The sequence below is a fragment of the Pelecanus crispus genome, chromosome 6, assembly GCF_030463565.1.
Source record: "Pelecanus crispus isolate bPelCri1 chromosome 6, bPelCri1.pri, whole genome shotgun sequence".
Taxonomy (NCBI): domain Eukaryota; kingdom Metazoa; phylum Chordata; class Aves; order Pelecaniformes; family Pelecanidae; genus Pelecanus; species Pelecanus crispus.
The window spans coordinates 40,400,080-40,417,880 of NC_134648.1; the positions used below are offsets into that span (position 1 = coordinate 40,400,080).

The 17,801-nt window shown below is 37.5% G+C and overlaps 1 protein-coding gene across 1 annotated transcript in view; it reads left to right on the forward strand.

Moving 5' to 3' along the window:
• AQR (aquarius intron-binding spliceosomal factor) overlaps positions 1 to 17,801 on the forward strand; it is a 61,093-nt gene that overhangs the window by 12,484 nt on the left and 30,808 nt on the right. Inside the window, exons 11-19 of the mRNA XM_075712394.1 lie at positions 1,586 to 1,702; positions 2,674 to 2,787; positions 3,568 to 3,671; positions 4,486 to 4,588; positions 5,661 to 5,781; positions 8,990 to 9,131; positions 9,907 to 10,085; positions 11,964 to 12,131; positions 12,571 to 12,740. Of these exons, the coding sequence (XP_075568509.1) occupies positions 1,586 to 1,702; positions 2,674 to 2,787; positions 3,568 to 3,671; positions 4,486 to 4,588; positions 5,661 to 5,781; positions 8,990 to 9,131; positions 9,907 to 10,085; positions 11,964 to 12,131; positions 12,571 to 12,740 (1,218 nt within the window). The remainder of the gene's footprint in view (positions 1 to 1,585; positions 1,703 to 2,673; positions 2,788 to 3,567; positions 3,672 to 4,485; positions 4,589 to 5,660; positions 5,782 to 8,989; positions 9,132 to 9,906; positions 10,086 to 11,963; positions 12,132 to 12,570; positions 12,741 to 17,801) is intronic.

Consider the following 17,801-nt stretch of genomic DNA (forward strand, 5'->3'; position numbering starts at 1 on the left):
ATTGGTCACTTAAAGTATCTTTGCATTGTAGGGTGTAATCCCAGAAAGTGTCAGTAGTTCTGAAATGCAAACTATTTCTATTTGACTAGAATTCATTATTTAGAAGTAACAGTTCTGGTGATCTAGGTTTGTTACAGAATAATAGGAGGCCAAGCGAGGTTTTGTGAAATTATTCAGTGTGCACTGAGAAAGTGGGACAATTTTAAGCTTCACAGTACCAGAATTAAAAATAAGACACTCATTTACAATTTCTCACACAAGTAGCAATTTATTTAAAATAACTTCATTTTCAAAGACATTCTGAAGTAAGACAGTTTTCTGAAACAGCAAGCACAGGGAACTTTAAAATGGCTTGATCTTGAACTCATACAGGCTAACTGTCCTCTGCTAAATCACTTAAGTAGCCTGTGCTTGTAGTTGCAATAGCATGAACTCTTTAAATTAGAGCTTGTTGTCTTAAGGATGTAATATACTCTCATAAGAGAAAATAAGTATTTGAAGTTAAACTTAAGTCTGGCTGTTAGCTGAAATGGTTAGAGGGAGTGCACTTGACGCTGGTTCTTGCTAGATATTACAGGAAGGTTAGTGTTCAGACAGTTTATGAAGCCTGTTTAAATGACTGGAACAAACAAATGAGAAACTAGCTGTAAATCCAAGTCTCTGCCTTGGTAGTATGTACTGTGTTAATGGGCTCTTTTTACCTATGTCAAGGCCTTTTTCAGAATATTTGTTTCATATTACAGTATATAGACTGCCATCAAAAGGAATGACTCCATGGAAAATTCTTACAGTTTTCTGAGGGTTTTTTTTTGTAATTATTGTGCAGGGCGATTAACACTTTCTACTACAGATTCTATTATTTTCTTCATCTTAGTTCTAAAAACCATGTTGATGCTTTTTTGGCTTTCTAAATTCAGTCTGTAGATTCCACTGAGAACATCTCATTTTTCTCTTGAATTATTGGGGTGTATTACTGTATGCTGTTGAACAGTTGCTTCATATAGCAGCTTAAGCTATTTACATTGAGAAGAAATGATTTCTGTTTTGTTTACAAAAAGCCTTTATAGGTTTTTAATTAAGATTTGAAAAGATCTTAGATCTAATTTGAGTATCTTACAAAGAATAGAAAATACCATATTTGGAAGAAACACAGTGTGCAGTCTTGAGAAAGAGAAGCTTAAAATTAATGAAATGAGTATAGAAAACAAACATTTAAAACAATGTTGCAGCAGTTCAACATATCTTTTGTAGCACACAGTCATTATGTAGACACTTACTAGTAGAACAATTGCTTTATTTAATTTACTTTTATTACTGATGGGATGCAATCTTACTAATAGAATTTTGTACTGTGCTCCCAGTCTTGTAAAAGGCTGTGTTCATAGCAGCCTACCTGCATAAAACCGGTGTCTTGGCATACATAAATGCTGCTTTAATATGAGAACCTCCGTTAGGGTATTAGATATGTAAATAACTGTGCAGCAATCTATCTTGGTATGCCTTCTTGAAATGGGAGATTATGAGAAACCAGGATTTCTTACATTTTGAAGAATTGCTTGTACTAACCTGAGGTTGTTTACCACAGGCTTTGCTTCCCACGCGGCGCTGGTTTAATACAGTCTTGGATGACTCCCATCTTGTTGTTCACTGTTACCTGTCCAGTCTTGCTAAAAGGGAGAAGGAGGGTCATCTCTTCTGCCAGGTGAGATACAAAGTTGTTGAAAGTAACTTTTTCATTCTGATGCATCTCTGAATACTGCAGTTGTTTTGTTTTATATTTGTTTCTTAAGACAGGTTTTTCTGATGGATGCAAACTACATGTTTACTTAAATCCTTCAGACAGTAGTTCTTTCTTACCTGTACCGATGTGCGTGACTGCTCTTACGTTTCTGGCTCTGTTTTTGAACAGTTCATGAAAGTACAGTCTAGAAAACAGTGCAGCTTCTGGCATGCTTTACCCCATGTATAGCAGAAGCTGCCACCAAAGCATTCTTCTGTGCTTCGTTTCGACCTCAAACTATTCTACAGTGCAGCTGTTTTTCACTGCTGTCCTTCAGTTTACTCAGTCATAGACAGTATATTGTTTTTTATGACAGGATCTGAAGATCTCTCCCCTTTCCTGCATCTCAGCTGCTTTTCCTGCTGCTTGCTGTCCCCCATCTCTGGCATTTGTTCGATTTCTCTGAGGGTCGGTATTGAGGGAACACAAAGCAAGCAGCAAATTTGAATAATTTTTTTTTCTTCCCGGTTAAATAATCTCATTGCAAGGTACGATGAATTCCAGAGCTGGCATCGGGGGGGCAGGAGGGAGCAAGACCTCTCCCTTTTGGTAGCAGCAAGGCGTAAGTTGGGTTCAGTGTCTCAGTGAACGTCTGGCTAGGCCACCTTAGTGCAATTAGTTTCAGTTTCAAGTCCTAGTATGTAAAAGAAACTGCATTGGTTCTGGGCTGTGCTGTAATTACTATGGCTTGTAGTTGAGATACCTAAATGAAATTATTTTGTGCATCGGCCAAATAAAAAATTGGGATACCATTCCTTAGTCCATTTCTTCAAGAACTTTGAGGAGCTCCTGTTTGTGCATGGTGTCCAGATTTGTCCTCTTAAATTGTGGTTTTGTTTGTGGTAGGGTGTCTCTTATTGTTAATTCACTAGTTTATACGGATGATGTCTCAGCTTTTAGATATGCTTAAATTCTACACTGGCTTTGAAATCAACGATCAGACTGGAAATGCTTTGACAGAGAATGAGATGACAACAATTCACTATGACAGAATTACTTCTTTACAGGTAGGCAGACGGTGAAGTGCTTATGGGAGGGAAAGGATTTGGTTTTGTTGTTTTGGTCTAATTTGCATCTGGAATAGGCATTATTTCCCGGAGCAAACCCTTTATTTTTCCTATTGAGTTACAGGAATAATTTTAACTATACGCTTCAATGTTATGTATGTGACTGACTAATAATGTGCTCTAGCAAAACACCACCACTTCTGATTCGATATTGTCGAAATGAACTGCTCCCATTAAATCTATTCAGAAGGGAAACTTGTGCTGTAGGAACTTATGATGATGCGGTAGGTGGCACCATTTCTTCAAGATCAGTACACACATATGATAGCAATAGTGGTCCCTTGTACATAAGAGACAAAATAAAAATTCACATGTAGTCGTATAAAGATAGTTACACTCTTCAGAACTTTTCCCATCGGTTTTAACAAAAAAATTCAAGGAAGCATGGTTGAATTAAAATTGTTCCTTGTTTTTCTTAGTTGTTTGCAAGGCTACGTGTCTGCCCCTTTATGTTTTATTTTAATGACAGAACAGATGCTGATCGGAGGGTATATAAAAAGAGATACTGTTGGAAGCACAGCAGTGCTACCGCAGTAGGTGGTGCTAACTAAGAAAAAACAGAGATTTCACCTCGTTTTTATTTCTACCCTGGTAGTGTCCACAGGGTGCTATGTGTTAACGAATCAGAAGCAGCTATGGTTTTGTAGAAATATTTAGATTGTTACTAAATTGTTTCATTAATATGCTTACATTCAGTTTTTGGGCATGGGTCTTTTGTAGAGAGCAGCATTTGCACATTTCCCAGAGTTATATGACTTTGCACTCTCAAATGTAGCTGCAGTAGATACTCGTGATTCACTGGTGAAGTTATTTGGACCCCTTAGGTAAGTTATCAAAATGAAATTTAACATGAAAAGGAAATTCTTTGTTCTCAGTATGTTTTAATTTAACAAATTTCTAGCCTTTTATGCTTCTGACTTCAGATGTGCCTTCTCAGGTGCTTTCTCAGGTCTTTCTGGCTTGTCATGGTGCCTTTACATCTGCTGAAATAGGGACACAGGGAGAGTTTGCGTCCACTAGTAGTGAAGTACTAGAATTCCAGTATAAGAAAAAAAATTTTATTTTTCTTTTTACTAATGAATGTGAGAAAGTACTGATTTTCTGGAAAATAGCTAGCTGCTTGAAGTAACTGTAGCAGTAATGAACTTACAGTAGTTAACCTCTAACTTTTTAAATTTAGCTTTTTTACTCTGTTCTGTACAAAAACTACAACAGAAATCATACAAGTATACCACTATTAACTGTACGGTATTGTAAATGCTGCGATTAAAAGGCTAATAGTCTGTATTTTGACAAAGGCAAAGTGTGCTCTGTTGTTTGGTTCTGGCTTTGGGTACATGTCTTGAAACAATAAAAAATATTCACACCTTGCTCTGTTTATTGCGGATGAGTGGTTCAGCATACACCTGTGGCTGAACACGCTTCACCCGTGGGAGTACTCTAGAGCACTTTGTAACAATTCCAAAAGTAAATATTTTAAGTGTCTCAAAGTTCACGTAAAATACTGGTCTGTAATTGTTGGCCTCTGATGAAATTCATAGCTGGATATTTTTTTTTTTTAAAAAGGGAAAAAAAAAAGCTACAGTAAGTGCACTTGGGTTTCAGCCTGATGTGTCTGTTTTTCCTTCTGCTGTGCAGCTCAAATATTCTCCACCAGGTGGCATCATACCTCTGCCTGCTGCCGCCCCTTCCTGAAGGGGAAGACTCAAGCTATGACAAGGAGTTTCTGCTGGAGTTGCTGGTAAAAACACAATTAATATTGCTTGTATTTTTTCTTTTGCAAACTCAAGACAATGCAAAATCTAGCAACTACGCTGTAGTAAAGTAGCCATTTAGGACCTTTTGCTGAACCACCCGTGAACTACAGCAGTGCTACAGCAGTAAACTGTATACTAAGGTGGGGTTTAAAACCATATAAATTAAGTATTTGAAAGTGTTTGTTTATAAATGTAGTTTTTCTGAGAAACTGGTATGTGTGTGTTTTGGTGTAATTGTAAAGGTCAGTAAGCAGAGTATCAGTAACAGTTTTGAGTTCTTCTGGAAAAGTTGTTGCTCTTTATGTAGTAACCTGTTTGTCCCCTTCAAAAACAAAAAATCTGCTAAAGTAGATCTAGCTATTCAGTACCTATTTGGTTCCTCAAGCCCATATGAAATACTGTTTGATGCACATAGTGTGTTTTTGGCTATTCGGTGTATAACAATATTACTGTAGGCTTCTAATCTGGTATTAGTATTAGAATGGCATAGCTATTTTTTTTTTTTTAAAAACCTTTTTCATAGGCTTTTTTTGTGGTTGTTGACTTCTTTAAAAATAGTTCACGTAATTTCCTAAGGTTTAGATGGTAGTAGTATGATGTTCATGAATGCCATGGAAAAATACTTGTTCAGATGACATATCGTAGTATTAGATGGATTTTTTTTCTCCTAAAGAGGAAATTAAGACTAGCTGTTGCTGAATGAGCAATGAGTTAGTTTAATGGAAAGCAAAATAAATTTCATTTGAAGTTGATTCTCTGCTAAGCCTTGACTGAATATTTTCGGTTCTGTTGTGCCATTTTTGGTCAGCTGAGTAGCGAAATGATTGTTTGACTGTAGTACAATGACTGATAGTTGGACTATATGTTTGTTCATCTTTTGATGTCACTGTGTACGTTTAGTTATATTTAATTAAAAAGCCAAACCAAAATCAAAACTTACTAAAAGAGAGAAAATGCAAGTGACCATCAGTAGTCTTATGGATTAATGTACGTTTCAAAGATAGCTTTATTGTCCCTTTTTGACTTAGGGAAATTTAAATTGTATCCTTTTTTTAGGTTTCCCGTCATGAGCGACGAATATCTCAAATTCAGCAACTCAACCAGATGCCTCTCTATCCCACAGAGAAGATTATTTGGGATGAAAATATTGTACCAACTGAATATTATTCTGGAGAAGGTATGATTAGTAGTTCAGTAAATGCTGAACAGGACAGTAAATGCTGCAAAAAACTCCATTCTGATGTCTGTGTTCATTCTGTCTTTGCAACTTATATGTGGTACTTTGGCATCTGCCAGTATGTTAGAGTAAGGTCAGCTTTTTTGAGTTGTGAATTTGGAACTCTGAGATTAAATTGTTAGCAAATTTATAGTGGATTTAAAGAAAAATCCAAAGGCCTCTGTTTACCTAAAGACATTTATTTGCTTCTATTCTGGGTAACAGATGTGCTATACCACCAGCTGTAGCACAGGTAGTTACTGTAAGGTGAAATGGGTTGTAAACATGCAGCAGAAAAGCTGTTGTCTGTGCTTTGCTCTTAAGTACGTTCAAGAAAGCCTTTTCAAAAAGAAAAAAAAGGGTGGTGATGGGAAGAAATTAATGCTAATTATCTTACTCTTTGATTTCAAGGTAGAAGTGTACACATAGTCACTGAAAGGTAGTGTATGCACTCTAAATTCAGAACCTGGTGTTCTTGCTGGATGTGCTCATGATCAAAAAAGCAAACTGCACGTATTGCAAACAAGGAATTGTGTAATTTTAAGCTTTGCAGTAAACACCACATGTATTTTTGTCTAGCTACTTTAAAAAACTGTTGTGCTTATTAAAATCTCATGCTGAAAATTTTAATGTGGATCATGAGAATTTTCATTCAGAATGGGAAAACTTTAATTTGGAATATGGAAATTCCAAGTAGTAACATTTATCTTCCAAGACTAGTATAAAGTATGTTTCTGGTTTGAGATATTCTGTACCTTCATTCCTGTAGTTTTGATTCAGAATTTTTTTTTGTGTAGGCATGAGCCTTAAGTTCAGCTGCTTAGCGTAGAATCATAGAATCATAGAATTGTTTAGGTTGGAAAAGACCTTTAAGATCATCCGGTCCAAGCATAAATTTGTTTTTTGGGATTAAATTCTCTGTGAACAAGTGCTACTGAGAAGAAAAAATTTTTGAAATTTGACTGCTTTAGGTAAGGCAGGTTATAGGCAACAAAGGATCTTTTTCCAAACAGATATGATACATTTACATTCTAGTAAATGTAAGGATTTGAATTGGGGAATTTTTGGACAATGCATTTTTCTATTAGTTAATTACCCTTTTTCATAATTATGTAATGGTGGCTTAATTGTTGATACAAATGCCATGTAGAGATCTGCCCAAGAAGAGATGAAGTACTTATGTTTAGTATGATGCAAGGGGTTGAAAGCTGATTCGGATTCTTCTGAGTAATAGGTCTCATGGTGGGTTTTATTCTTTAAAAAAAAAAAAACAAAACAAAAAAACCCAAACAAAACCCAAAACAACAAAAAAGACCAAAAAAAAAACCCCAAAACAAAGCAAAAAAAACCCCAAAACAGGGTGATTGCTGTAATTTCTATGCAATTAATATATAAACCAAGATTTTTTTTTTTAATTTAATTTTTTGTTTCAGTGAACAGCACATAGATTGTTCTAATGCTCTAGAACATTCAGGTTCTGAAATACAAGTCAGGGTAGCTTTACTATTATTCAGACTGTATTGGAAGGCTGACTTTTTGGGACTTAGCTTGTGCATGCACTGTATGTGTATTTTGTATTTTATTAACCAAATATGTGTTATATATAACCAATATTAACCAATATATGTGTTATTGCTGGGGGTTGGGGAGAAAGAGCAGCTCATCACACCTGTTTCTGTGGTATTTTGTGAATTTTTAATAATGCATTAAAGAAATTTTATTAATGGTGAAATGTAATTTTGGCAAGAAGCAGTGTTTGCTAGTGGAAACATTTCCTCCTTCTGTGCTGAACTCTTTTGCTATTATTATCTGTGTATTGATAGCACTGTTGTGAAGCATTTCTGTTGCTGTCAGACTGTTACAAGTATTTTTCTGTTTTGCTTCTCTTAGTTTCAGTTTATACTTTCTCTTTTTAATCTCCCTGTATTTTCCAGCCCTGGAACACTTTTGGAGACACTTTTGGTTTTGTGGTTGGGGCGGGGGGGGGACGACAAGTCTTGTGTTCTTAAAAGTAGCTACATTCTTTTGGTCTAAAATTTAAATAAGAGTAATTTAGCCCAAGAAAGATATGAGTATTGTTTCTATTTTCTTTTAAAAAACGAGGGAAGAATATCTGTCTGATAAATGCTGTGCAGCCCTAAAGAGGTGTTGCTTCAGGCCCTGCCCTTTGTGCATATAATTAGCTTTACAAGACAGGGTTTGTTACTTGGTGTTGGGAAATGTGTTAAAGTATTTTATCACCATGAGGCTTTCCAGAATAGAAATTACTGTGTTCTATCACCTTTCTTCACTGCCATTGTATCTCAGTGCCTGTGAAAGCCAATATGTATTACATATGCCAGTGAAAGGTTTCAATGATAATATTGCAAGTTACAAAATCCTGATGCTTTCACAGGTCTTAAGCATAGGTGTTAAACTGGAACATTAGTCCAGTAATGTTAAATGAGTAATATACAAGAATTTTTATTACGGAAAATTTGCATTTAAGATTACTCTAAAGCTATGCAAGCTTAGACCCGTCTAGGAGTTTTAATACTCCCTGTTTAATTAGATCTAATCTTCCTATGTTTTTCATTCTCATTTAAAAAAAAAATATCTATCATCAGTAACAGAAACTTTCTTCAAAATTTGTGTATTAAAATTTGATTTCTTTGCTTAAAACTTTTTTCTACATGAATGGTTTTTGTGGCTTCTAGTAAATGTAAGGATTTGAATTGGGGAATTTTTGGACAATGCATTTTTCTATTAGTTAATTACCCTTTTTCATAATTATTTAATGGTGGCTTAATTGTTGAATTCCCAAAGTACCATTACTTTGGCCTGCATTTGAGTTTTATAAAATCAGTTTTGTTGTAGTCTGAATACAGGGAAGGATTGAGTCTTTAAAAGTTCACTGTTTTACTGCCAGAAGGATGAAAATTCCTTTAATTTTACACAGGTTCATTCAGAGAAAACCTGAAAATTTGGGTGGAAGAGGGAGAAGAATGTGTACTTTTTAGTGACATATATTTGTAAAAGGACTAGTTCTTAGAATCTCCCAGGATAACAACTATAGCAGTTAGAGAATAATGTGTGTGTGTATGTGTGAATTTGTAGAACCAATACATTAATTCATCTTATTTTTGTTTATCCACTAAATACCTCTTCCCTTCCACCTTTACCCCGTTAGGCTGCCTCGCACTTCCCAAATTGAATCTACAGTTTCTGACTCTTCATGACTACCTGCTGAGGAACTTCAATCTCTTCCGCTTAGAGTCTACCTACGAGATCAGACAGGACATTGAAGATAGTGTCAGTAGGATGAAACCATGGTAATGTTTATTAACTGATGCAAACCAGTCAGTTCAACTAAAGTTGTAATCCAAGTGCATTCGAGAATGGATAACTGATATTGTGTATATACTAAATACATAGTAACAAATGTATTTTAAATTATTATGTAGGTAGTATGTGTTATACTAGTTTCTTCCATAAGGTGTTGCCATCCTGTGGGATGATTTTGTAAGGGTGTGTTGAAATGTATCTCTGTGGATGTGCTAAGGCAGTAAGTTGGATGCTGACAACCAACCTTTGTTGTGTTAAGATGGATGAGTTAGTTTTCCAAATGTACTAAGCCTTGGCTGGCATTACAAAATCTGGAAACTTATAAACCAGAAGAGTTGGTGGAAGAGAGGTGTTACTGAGTATTCCTGAATTTGCCATCTGCCACATTTTGATCCTCTTTAGATTTCAAGGGGTCATTCGATGTGATATCTCTTATACTCAGTAGTTGCTTTTTGTTATCTTTCCTTTTTCCTCTCTCTCTGAGGTTGGTTGGTTGGTTTGTTCATAATGCCAGCATAAGTTGCCTTTGTTTCTTGAAACAGAAGAATAAGGCAGTTCGTGTTATGCTTCAGTTCTAAAATGCAGGATTATGTGAATCTACTTCAGTAGCATGTAAGATTAAGACTTCTGTTTTGTCTTATTGCTGACTGTGGGGTAAATTGTTCACAGTCTAAAAAAAGAACTGAATCTGTTATCAGTTAATGACTAACAAAACTTTGGTGTTTGGGGTTTTTTTTGTTATTTTGGGGGTTTGTTTTTTAGGTTATCGGAATACGGAGGCGTGGTCTTTGGTGGATGGGCTAGGATGGCACAACCCATCGTCTCTTTCACAGTGGTGGAGGTGGCAAAGCCCAATATTGGTGAAAACTGGCCCATGCGAGTACGAGCAGATGTTACAATTAATTTGAATGTCCGAGATAACATCAAAGATGAATGGGAAGGTACTTACGTTCTTTGAAATAAGGTGCTCAAAATAGGTGCTCATCAAAATACACTTTGATGTAATCTGATTTGTAAGAAAGTGTTTTTTTATCTGAGATACAGATTTGCTAATTTTAATATACTGTTTAAAAGTGAGTTACTCAAATTCCAAGTCTAAGTAGTTTATACTTTCTTAAATGAAGACTGAAATTATTAAAGTATTTACATGTCCATTGGGAGCAGAATGTTTATTATTTCAGGCTGATGTCATTCAGTTTGTAACTGTACAATTTTGCCCTTTACCGGGAATGTGGAAAAGTAACTTAGCATTTTAAATTAATATGCATGCTAATAATGTCATGTCATTTTGGAAGAGTAGTGGGGAATGTGATACCTGTCTCATACAAGTGGAGAGGATAGATTTTGATTCCATTCAAACCAGTGCATTTTAGTAGTTTTCAGTATATTTGAATGCTGTCAGGAAGTGCTGACCGTACCAAATACTGTTTCTTATAAGTATCCACATGCAACACTTCTTTTGCTTGGGGAATTGAACTTTAGTTGACCGTGTTGGCAAGTGGTTTAGAAGCATGTATTTGTACTTGGATTATCAGTAAATGTCACCCCCTTCTCTTTTGTTAGAGAAACCTGTTAAATGAGCTGGAGCTGCATAGTGTGATTACACGTCACGTAGCACAAATACTAAAGCTGGATCCTGTGATAAATAAGCAGATACAAGTTTGGGAATGTAGATTTCTATTAAAGTAGAAAAGCTAGGAGGACGGCAGCAGACTTCACTATACTGAAGGTAGCTATATAGTGGTGCACCTAGCTTTTTAAATACTAGAACAGCCTCTGTGATTTCAAAAGCAGTAATGCTTTAACTTAACCAAAACTGAGGTGAAGAATCGATGAATCATTGCCTGACATAACAGGGTGCTGATGAAACTGCTTTAGGTTGGATAATACTGGGTGAGTAATGAGAAATTATTTGTCTCCTATGAAAAATACAGCATGTGTTAACTAAATTTTGAAGGTGTCTTAGATCTGTGAGAATCTGTAGGTATACTGGAGAAAAGGATTAGTGTTCACAGTTACATTAGTGAATTGGAAAAATTGCATTTTAAAAGTAGGGTGTAATTCAAGAGGGATGAATATTAAGATACTAAACTTAAGCAAGAACAAGTCACCGCATAAAATGCGTGTTGGGGGAATAACTTGTTAGGCAGTAGCTCTGCAGAATGAAGAGTCCAAGGTCAAGATCACTCGAAAGCAAATGTGACTCCATAACAATATGTTACTGCTGAGGGAAAAAGAACACCACTCAGCCAAGTCATATTGGGATTTATAAACCGGAATGTAGCAAGGAAAACAAGTAATTTGGTTAAGTGATCTTTTATCCTATTGAGCAGATAACTAAAGTAACTTTTAGGATTTTGTGCCCAGTTCTAGGCACTGCACTTAAATTGTTGTAAAAACAAAACAAAATTGGAGGTCAGTCCAGAAGAAATCAATGAGAGTAAGAGATGAATGACATACTACTGTTGAGATGAGACTGGAAGTACCTAGGTTGTGTAACCTAAGTAAGATTATTGGGAGAAGAATAATCTTGAAATAAATAAGTTTGTTGTCATGAAAAAAGCAGTCAGTTTCTCTTTTTCATATCTGAAGTCCTAGCAGATATTAGTGTGCAGAATAGTGGGAAAGATGACAATATCCTGTGGTTCTGTATCCTCTAAGGTAAAGGTGTAATTTGAAACAAATCACATTATTCTCCAAACAGATGGGGTTTTATTTAAAAGAAATTTTTGTGTATGCTATTGTGTATATATATGTTAGGGAACGGAAAAGGAAAATGGCATTCAATCAAATCACTGAATGTTCCTTTTTGGAATCAGGTCTGCGTAAACATGATGTCTGCTTTTTGATTACGGTACGTCCCACACAACCTTATGGCACCAAGTTTGACCGACGACGACCTTTTGTTGAGCAAACTGGCCTGGTGTATGTCAGAGGCTGTGAAATCCAGGGCATGTTGGATGAGAAAGGACGTGTTATTGAAGAAGGTACGATATACCAAAACTTGTTTGAAAGATTCTCCCCCCTACCCCTTTTTTTTTCTTTTTTAAGAGCCTAATCATTTACTTGCTTCTCTTTTAAGCAATGCTTGCTGAATTCATTACCTACTTGAAAAAACAAACCAATTCCATAAGCAGCCTGAGAAAGGTTAACTAGTTTCCTCTGGTAAAATCTGATGTAATTAGACTAATTAAATAAATCCAGTACATTTTGGGTTTAGGAATAAAATAGCTTATATTCAAAAACTCTATTAGAAATGGAATGAAAACATGGAATAAGAATTTTTGTAATGCCATGCAGAAATTAGTTTCATCATATGAATTTGTCTAAATTTCACTTCGGGAATGATTATGGGTCAGTTACTTGAATGCTAATCTGCTTTTAGCACTACTTCAAATTCTAATCTTACTGTTTCATTGTGGGCAGGACCTGAACCCAAACCAAGACTTAAAGGGGATTGCAGAACATACAGAGTATTTCTGGACCCAAATCAGTATCAACAGGACATGACGAATACAATCCAAAATGGAGCAGAAGATGTTTATGAGACATTTAATATAATAATGAGAAGAAAACCAAAAGAGAACAATTTCAAGGTAAGGTACTGCTTATTGACTCTCAGGACAAGAGTTTGTCTGAATATGGCGGCAGTACTGAAACATGTTCATTTTAGATGCATGTAGTTAGGCTTTTTAGGTGGCATTGGATCACTTCAGGAAGTTAGAGCATGTCAGCTGGTGATCACTTCCCCTGCAGCTAAGTGTTGAAGTAACTGAAAATCAGAACACTACTACTTCGCTTGAGTATATAATAAAACATTAGTTTAGGATTTCAGTTTTTTAACAGGTAGACTCAAGATTAGTTGTATTTGGCCCTTTTGGGTCAAGGGAGTATGTGGAATGTTTTTGTTACCTGATGTAGTAGTGGACTGTAGGAAAAGGAGGAGTAACTAGTCAAAAGGTGAAAACTGGAGAAACCTGTTAGCTTTTGGGAGCATCACTGGATCAGTTTCTTACTGGGCTTTGGAGAGTGTCAGATGAGATTTTGAGCACTGATGTATTTGATAGTCCTTAGAGAGATTGTATGCTGACTGGAGCTTGTTGGATTGAGTGGTGCTTTTTTTTCCTGCCCTAACAGTTTTCACACAGTTGCAGTGCATGATTCTTTGGCATTTTACTTTGTTGGGTATTCACTGTCAAGAGGGCCTTCAAGGAATTTGGTCAGAGTTCAAAATAAACCTGTTGCTAGTGCATTATGATACTCTATATTGCCTGTAAGTAGGATTAAAATTATGCACACAACTTTAATTCAGTTTTGCATATAAATTCAGGAAGCTTATCAATAACTTAACTTTTCCTTACCCTCTGTTAAAGCAAGAAGAGGAAAGTTTTCCAGCAAAGCTGAAATGTGTATTTGAGTTTCTAGAATTCTGAATTGACATAAATTTAACTTTGACCAAGTGGTCTGTGTTGCTCATAATAAACTTTTTTGATCAGGTGGCATAATTATAGAATCATAGAATCATTTAGGTTGCAAAGCAACTCTGGAGATTATCTGGTCCAAGTGCCGTGCTTGAGCAGGGTCACCTGAAGGAGGCTGTCCAGGACCATATCTAGCTTGGTTTTTAATATCTCCAAGAATTAAGAATCCAGAACTTCTCTGGGCAACCTCTTCTAGTGCTGAATTGCCCTCACAGTAAAGAAAGTGTTTTCTTGTGTTCAGATGGAATTTAATGTGTTTTAGTTTGTGCCCATTGTCTCCTGTCCTGTCACTGGACACTACTGAGAAGAGTCTGGCTCCCTCATCTTCATTTCCTCCTATCAGGTATTTATCACATTGACACAATACCTGGAGCCATCTCTCTTCCAGGCTGAACAGTCCCTGCTCTCTTGGCCTCTCCTCATCTAAAAGATGCTCCAGTCCCTTAATCATCTTTGTGACCTGCACTGGACTCATTCCAATAACTCCATGTCTCTTTTTTTACTGAGAAGCCCAAAACTGAACACAGTGCTCCAGATTCAGGGATGGGATGCCATTCAGAGGGACCTAGGGAAGCCTGAGAAGTGGACCCATGTGAACCTCATGATGTTCAACAAGGCCAAGTGCAGGGTCCTTCACATAGGTCAGGGCAACCCCTGGTGTCAGTACAGGCTGGGGGATGAAGGGATTGAGAACAGCCCTGCTGAGAAGGACTTAGGGGTACTGGTGGATGAAAATGTTGACACAAGCCAGCAATGTGCTCTCTCAGCCCAGAAGGCTAACCATATCCTGGGCTGCATCAAAAGAAGCGTGGCCAGCAGGTCAAGTGAGGTGATTCTGCCCCTCTATTCCACTCTGGTGAGACCCCACCTGGAGTACTGCGTCCAGCTCTGGAGTCCTCAGTACAGGAAAGACATGGACCTGTTGTTGCAGGCCCAGAGGAGAGCCACAAAAATGATCAGAGGGATGGAACACCTCTCCTATGAGGAAAAGCTGAAGAGAGTTGGGGTTATTCAGGAGAAGAGAAGGCTCCAGAGAGAACTTATTGAGGCCTTTCAGTACTTAAAGGGGACTTAAAAGAAAGATGGGGAGAGACTTTTTAATAGGCCCTGTTGCGATAGGACAAGGGGTAATGGTTTTAAACTAAAAGAGGGTAGATTTAGACTAGATACAAGGAAGAAATTTTTTACGATGAGGGTAGTGAAACGCTGGAACAGGTTGCCCACAGAGGTGGTAGATGCTCCATCCCTGGAAACATTCAAGGTCAGGCTGGACGTGGCTTTGAGCAACCTGATCTGGTTGAAGATGTCCCTGCTCATTGCAGAGGGGTTGGACTAGATGACCTTTAAAGGTCCTTTCCAACCCAAATCATTCTATGGTTCTGTGATTCAGCCTCAGTGGTGCTGAGCAGAGAGGAAGGAGCACCTCCCTTGGCTTGCTGGCAACATCCTAATGCAGCACAAGATACTGTTGGCCTTTTTTGCTGTGAGGATGCATAATTTTGTATACCTGAAAGTATTTCTTGTATGCATGCTCAGTTTCTTTGCTGTTAGATCATTTAGACCTTTGGATCTTCAATGTTCCTTGAGTTTTCCATTATGAAAATGCAGCATAAACAAAAAATTGCCTTTCTTTTGGTGCCTTAAAATCATGCATTGCATAATTGAAGTGATTTTCATTTTAAAGGATTCTGCAGCAAGTGCTGTGCAGATGGATAAAAAGGGAGGCAGGAAGACTTTGACTTTTTCTGTATCTGGAAAGATGCCTCTAGTGTGAAACGGTGGCTTGCAGTCTCCACAGAGCATTCTGGTGCCATCCAGTTGTGGATTGGTATACTGGAAGTACTTCATAGAGTCCTTTATAACTTTAACGATCAGTTCTGGGGTTTTTTTTATGTAATGTTGTGTGTCTGTGGCAGGCTCATTTTACATTATAAGCACAAAGTGCTCTCTGCCAAAGCCTGTTGGTGTGTCGGCACTGTAGGTGTGGTTTTTATTCGCATATGTATGCACTTCTGTGTAGTCAGAAGGAGAGTGCTGCAGTGAATACTTCTGTTTGCTCAGAATTGCTGTTAGATGTGAGTGTAGCTTTCAAATTTGTACTGTGTACTTGCAGCTAATTTACAGGCAAATCACAATGCAAACTATTGTATGCTGGTTTTTACTTAAGTCTGATACATTTGTTTGTCAAGGCAAACTAAGATATTTCCAGATTTGTCACATCGCTACCAGTTTGCGTGCAAGCATTCCATGCCATCTGCAAGCCTTTCGAACTTCAGCTGGATGAAAGAAAACAAGGTATCACTGTGATTAGTGTCAGTAGTGTGTTGAGCAGATAGAAGGCAGCTTGAAGTTTCAAGCTGAGCTTGTAGGACAGAAAAGAGAACACTTGTGCAGTCTTAGTAAATTAAGCAGAAGAGACAGCAGTGGAAGTGCAAATACAGTGTGTTTGCTGGAGGTGACACTACTATGTCACTACAATTGGTCAGCAGTGTTAGCTTTTGAAAAGCTGAAGCAAAGTTTTTGTGATGTAAAAACAGCACATTAGCTGTTAGGTACGTATTTTTTAAACTCTCCCCTGAGAAATTATCGTCTAGATTTAGAAATACTGCCTGAAGAAGCCACATTTTTCTGATTTATTTGTGCTTTTCTTAGCACGAATGTATTATGCTATGCTTAATATACACTTAAGCCAGAAACACTTGTTTTACATTTGCAACAAAAATATTAATGTTCTTAGTTAATATGGGACTCATCCATCAGTATATCTTGGGCCTCTCAAGTAATTGCAAGACCTTCAGGCTTTGGAAGTTAAGTGCAGGACCCCTCTGGTCCTGTAGGTCACATCCTAAAATGTTTATAAGACCAAGAGCAAGAAGAAATACGCTATGTGCCTTGGAGAGCCAAAGGGAGAGGAGGTTTCTGGAGTGGTTTGTAGGCATCAGGTAAGATTCTTTGAGCTATCCCCTTTATTATAAAATGGGGCTGAGCTGAGAGTGTAATTCGTGTCACAGTGATATTTGATGCCAGCTGTATTATCCCATGCACGTTCACTTCTTCCAGCAGCTAGGAATTTGACTATCCAGAGGCTCCTGTACAAGGACAGACCTGCTATCACATGCTTCCTCGGTACGTGAATTATTTAATAGTAGGGGCCGTTCTGCTGGTAGACAATCGAGCAACGCATCAATCCACTGTATGGTTGAGATTGGAAGGAACAAAATCACAGATTCACAGAATGGTTGATGTTGGAGTGACCTCTGGAGATGATGCTTAAAAGCAGAGTCAACTAGAGCAAGTTGCTCAAGATTTTGTGACTTAGTACAGTTGGAATTGGCTATCTCCAGCAATGGAGACTGTATAACCTGTCTAGACAACCTGTTCCAGTGTTCAGTTACCCATACAGTAAAAACTTCTTCATATGTTTAAGCAGAATTTCCTGTATCTCAGTTTGTGTCCATTGCCTCTTGTCCTTTCACAGGGCAGTACTGAGAGGAGCCTGGTTCCATTGTCCTTACTTCTTCCTGTTGTTTTTTTTTTTTAATACAAACTGATACGTTTCCCCACCACCCCTTGAGTCTTCTCTTCTTGTGGCTAAACAGTCCCAGCTCTCTTAGCCTCTCATATAACAGATTCTCCAATCCCTTAATCATCTTAGTGGCCCTTTGCTGGACTCATTCCAGTATGTCTGTGTCTCTTGTCCTGAGGAGCCCAGCGTTGGACACAGTACTCCAGATATGGTCTCACCCATGCTGAGTAGAGAGGAAGAATCAGAACCTTTATAGAGGTTGACTGTTCAAGCAGGAATGATGACCACATTACTTTGATGTCTTGAATGATACAACACAAGCAGGGAAAGGGCAGAGAATACCTACCCTTTCGAGCTGGATATGTAAACTTAGACTATCAGAATAAAATTCCATGCTTTGTTTTGGTTGACTATTCTTTACAAGATCAGCATTTGGAAGTCCTGTATTATATCCTGGTGTGGACTGCTGATGCGCTGTTTGCTGTCTGTTTGTGTCCATGGTTGATGCCACAGTAAGTTGGCATCAGCGCAGGTTTCATATCCTGTATTTCTTTTGCTGAAGAGCAGACGCATGATGTCGTAATACCAAGTTTCAAGTAAGGTGGTTGTTGAAGACTTGCCACTAAAGTAGCCCTTTAACAGGAAGACTA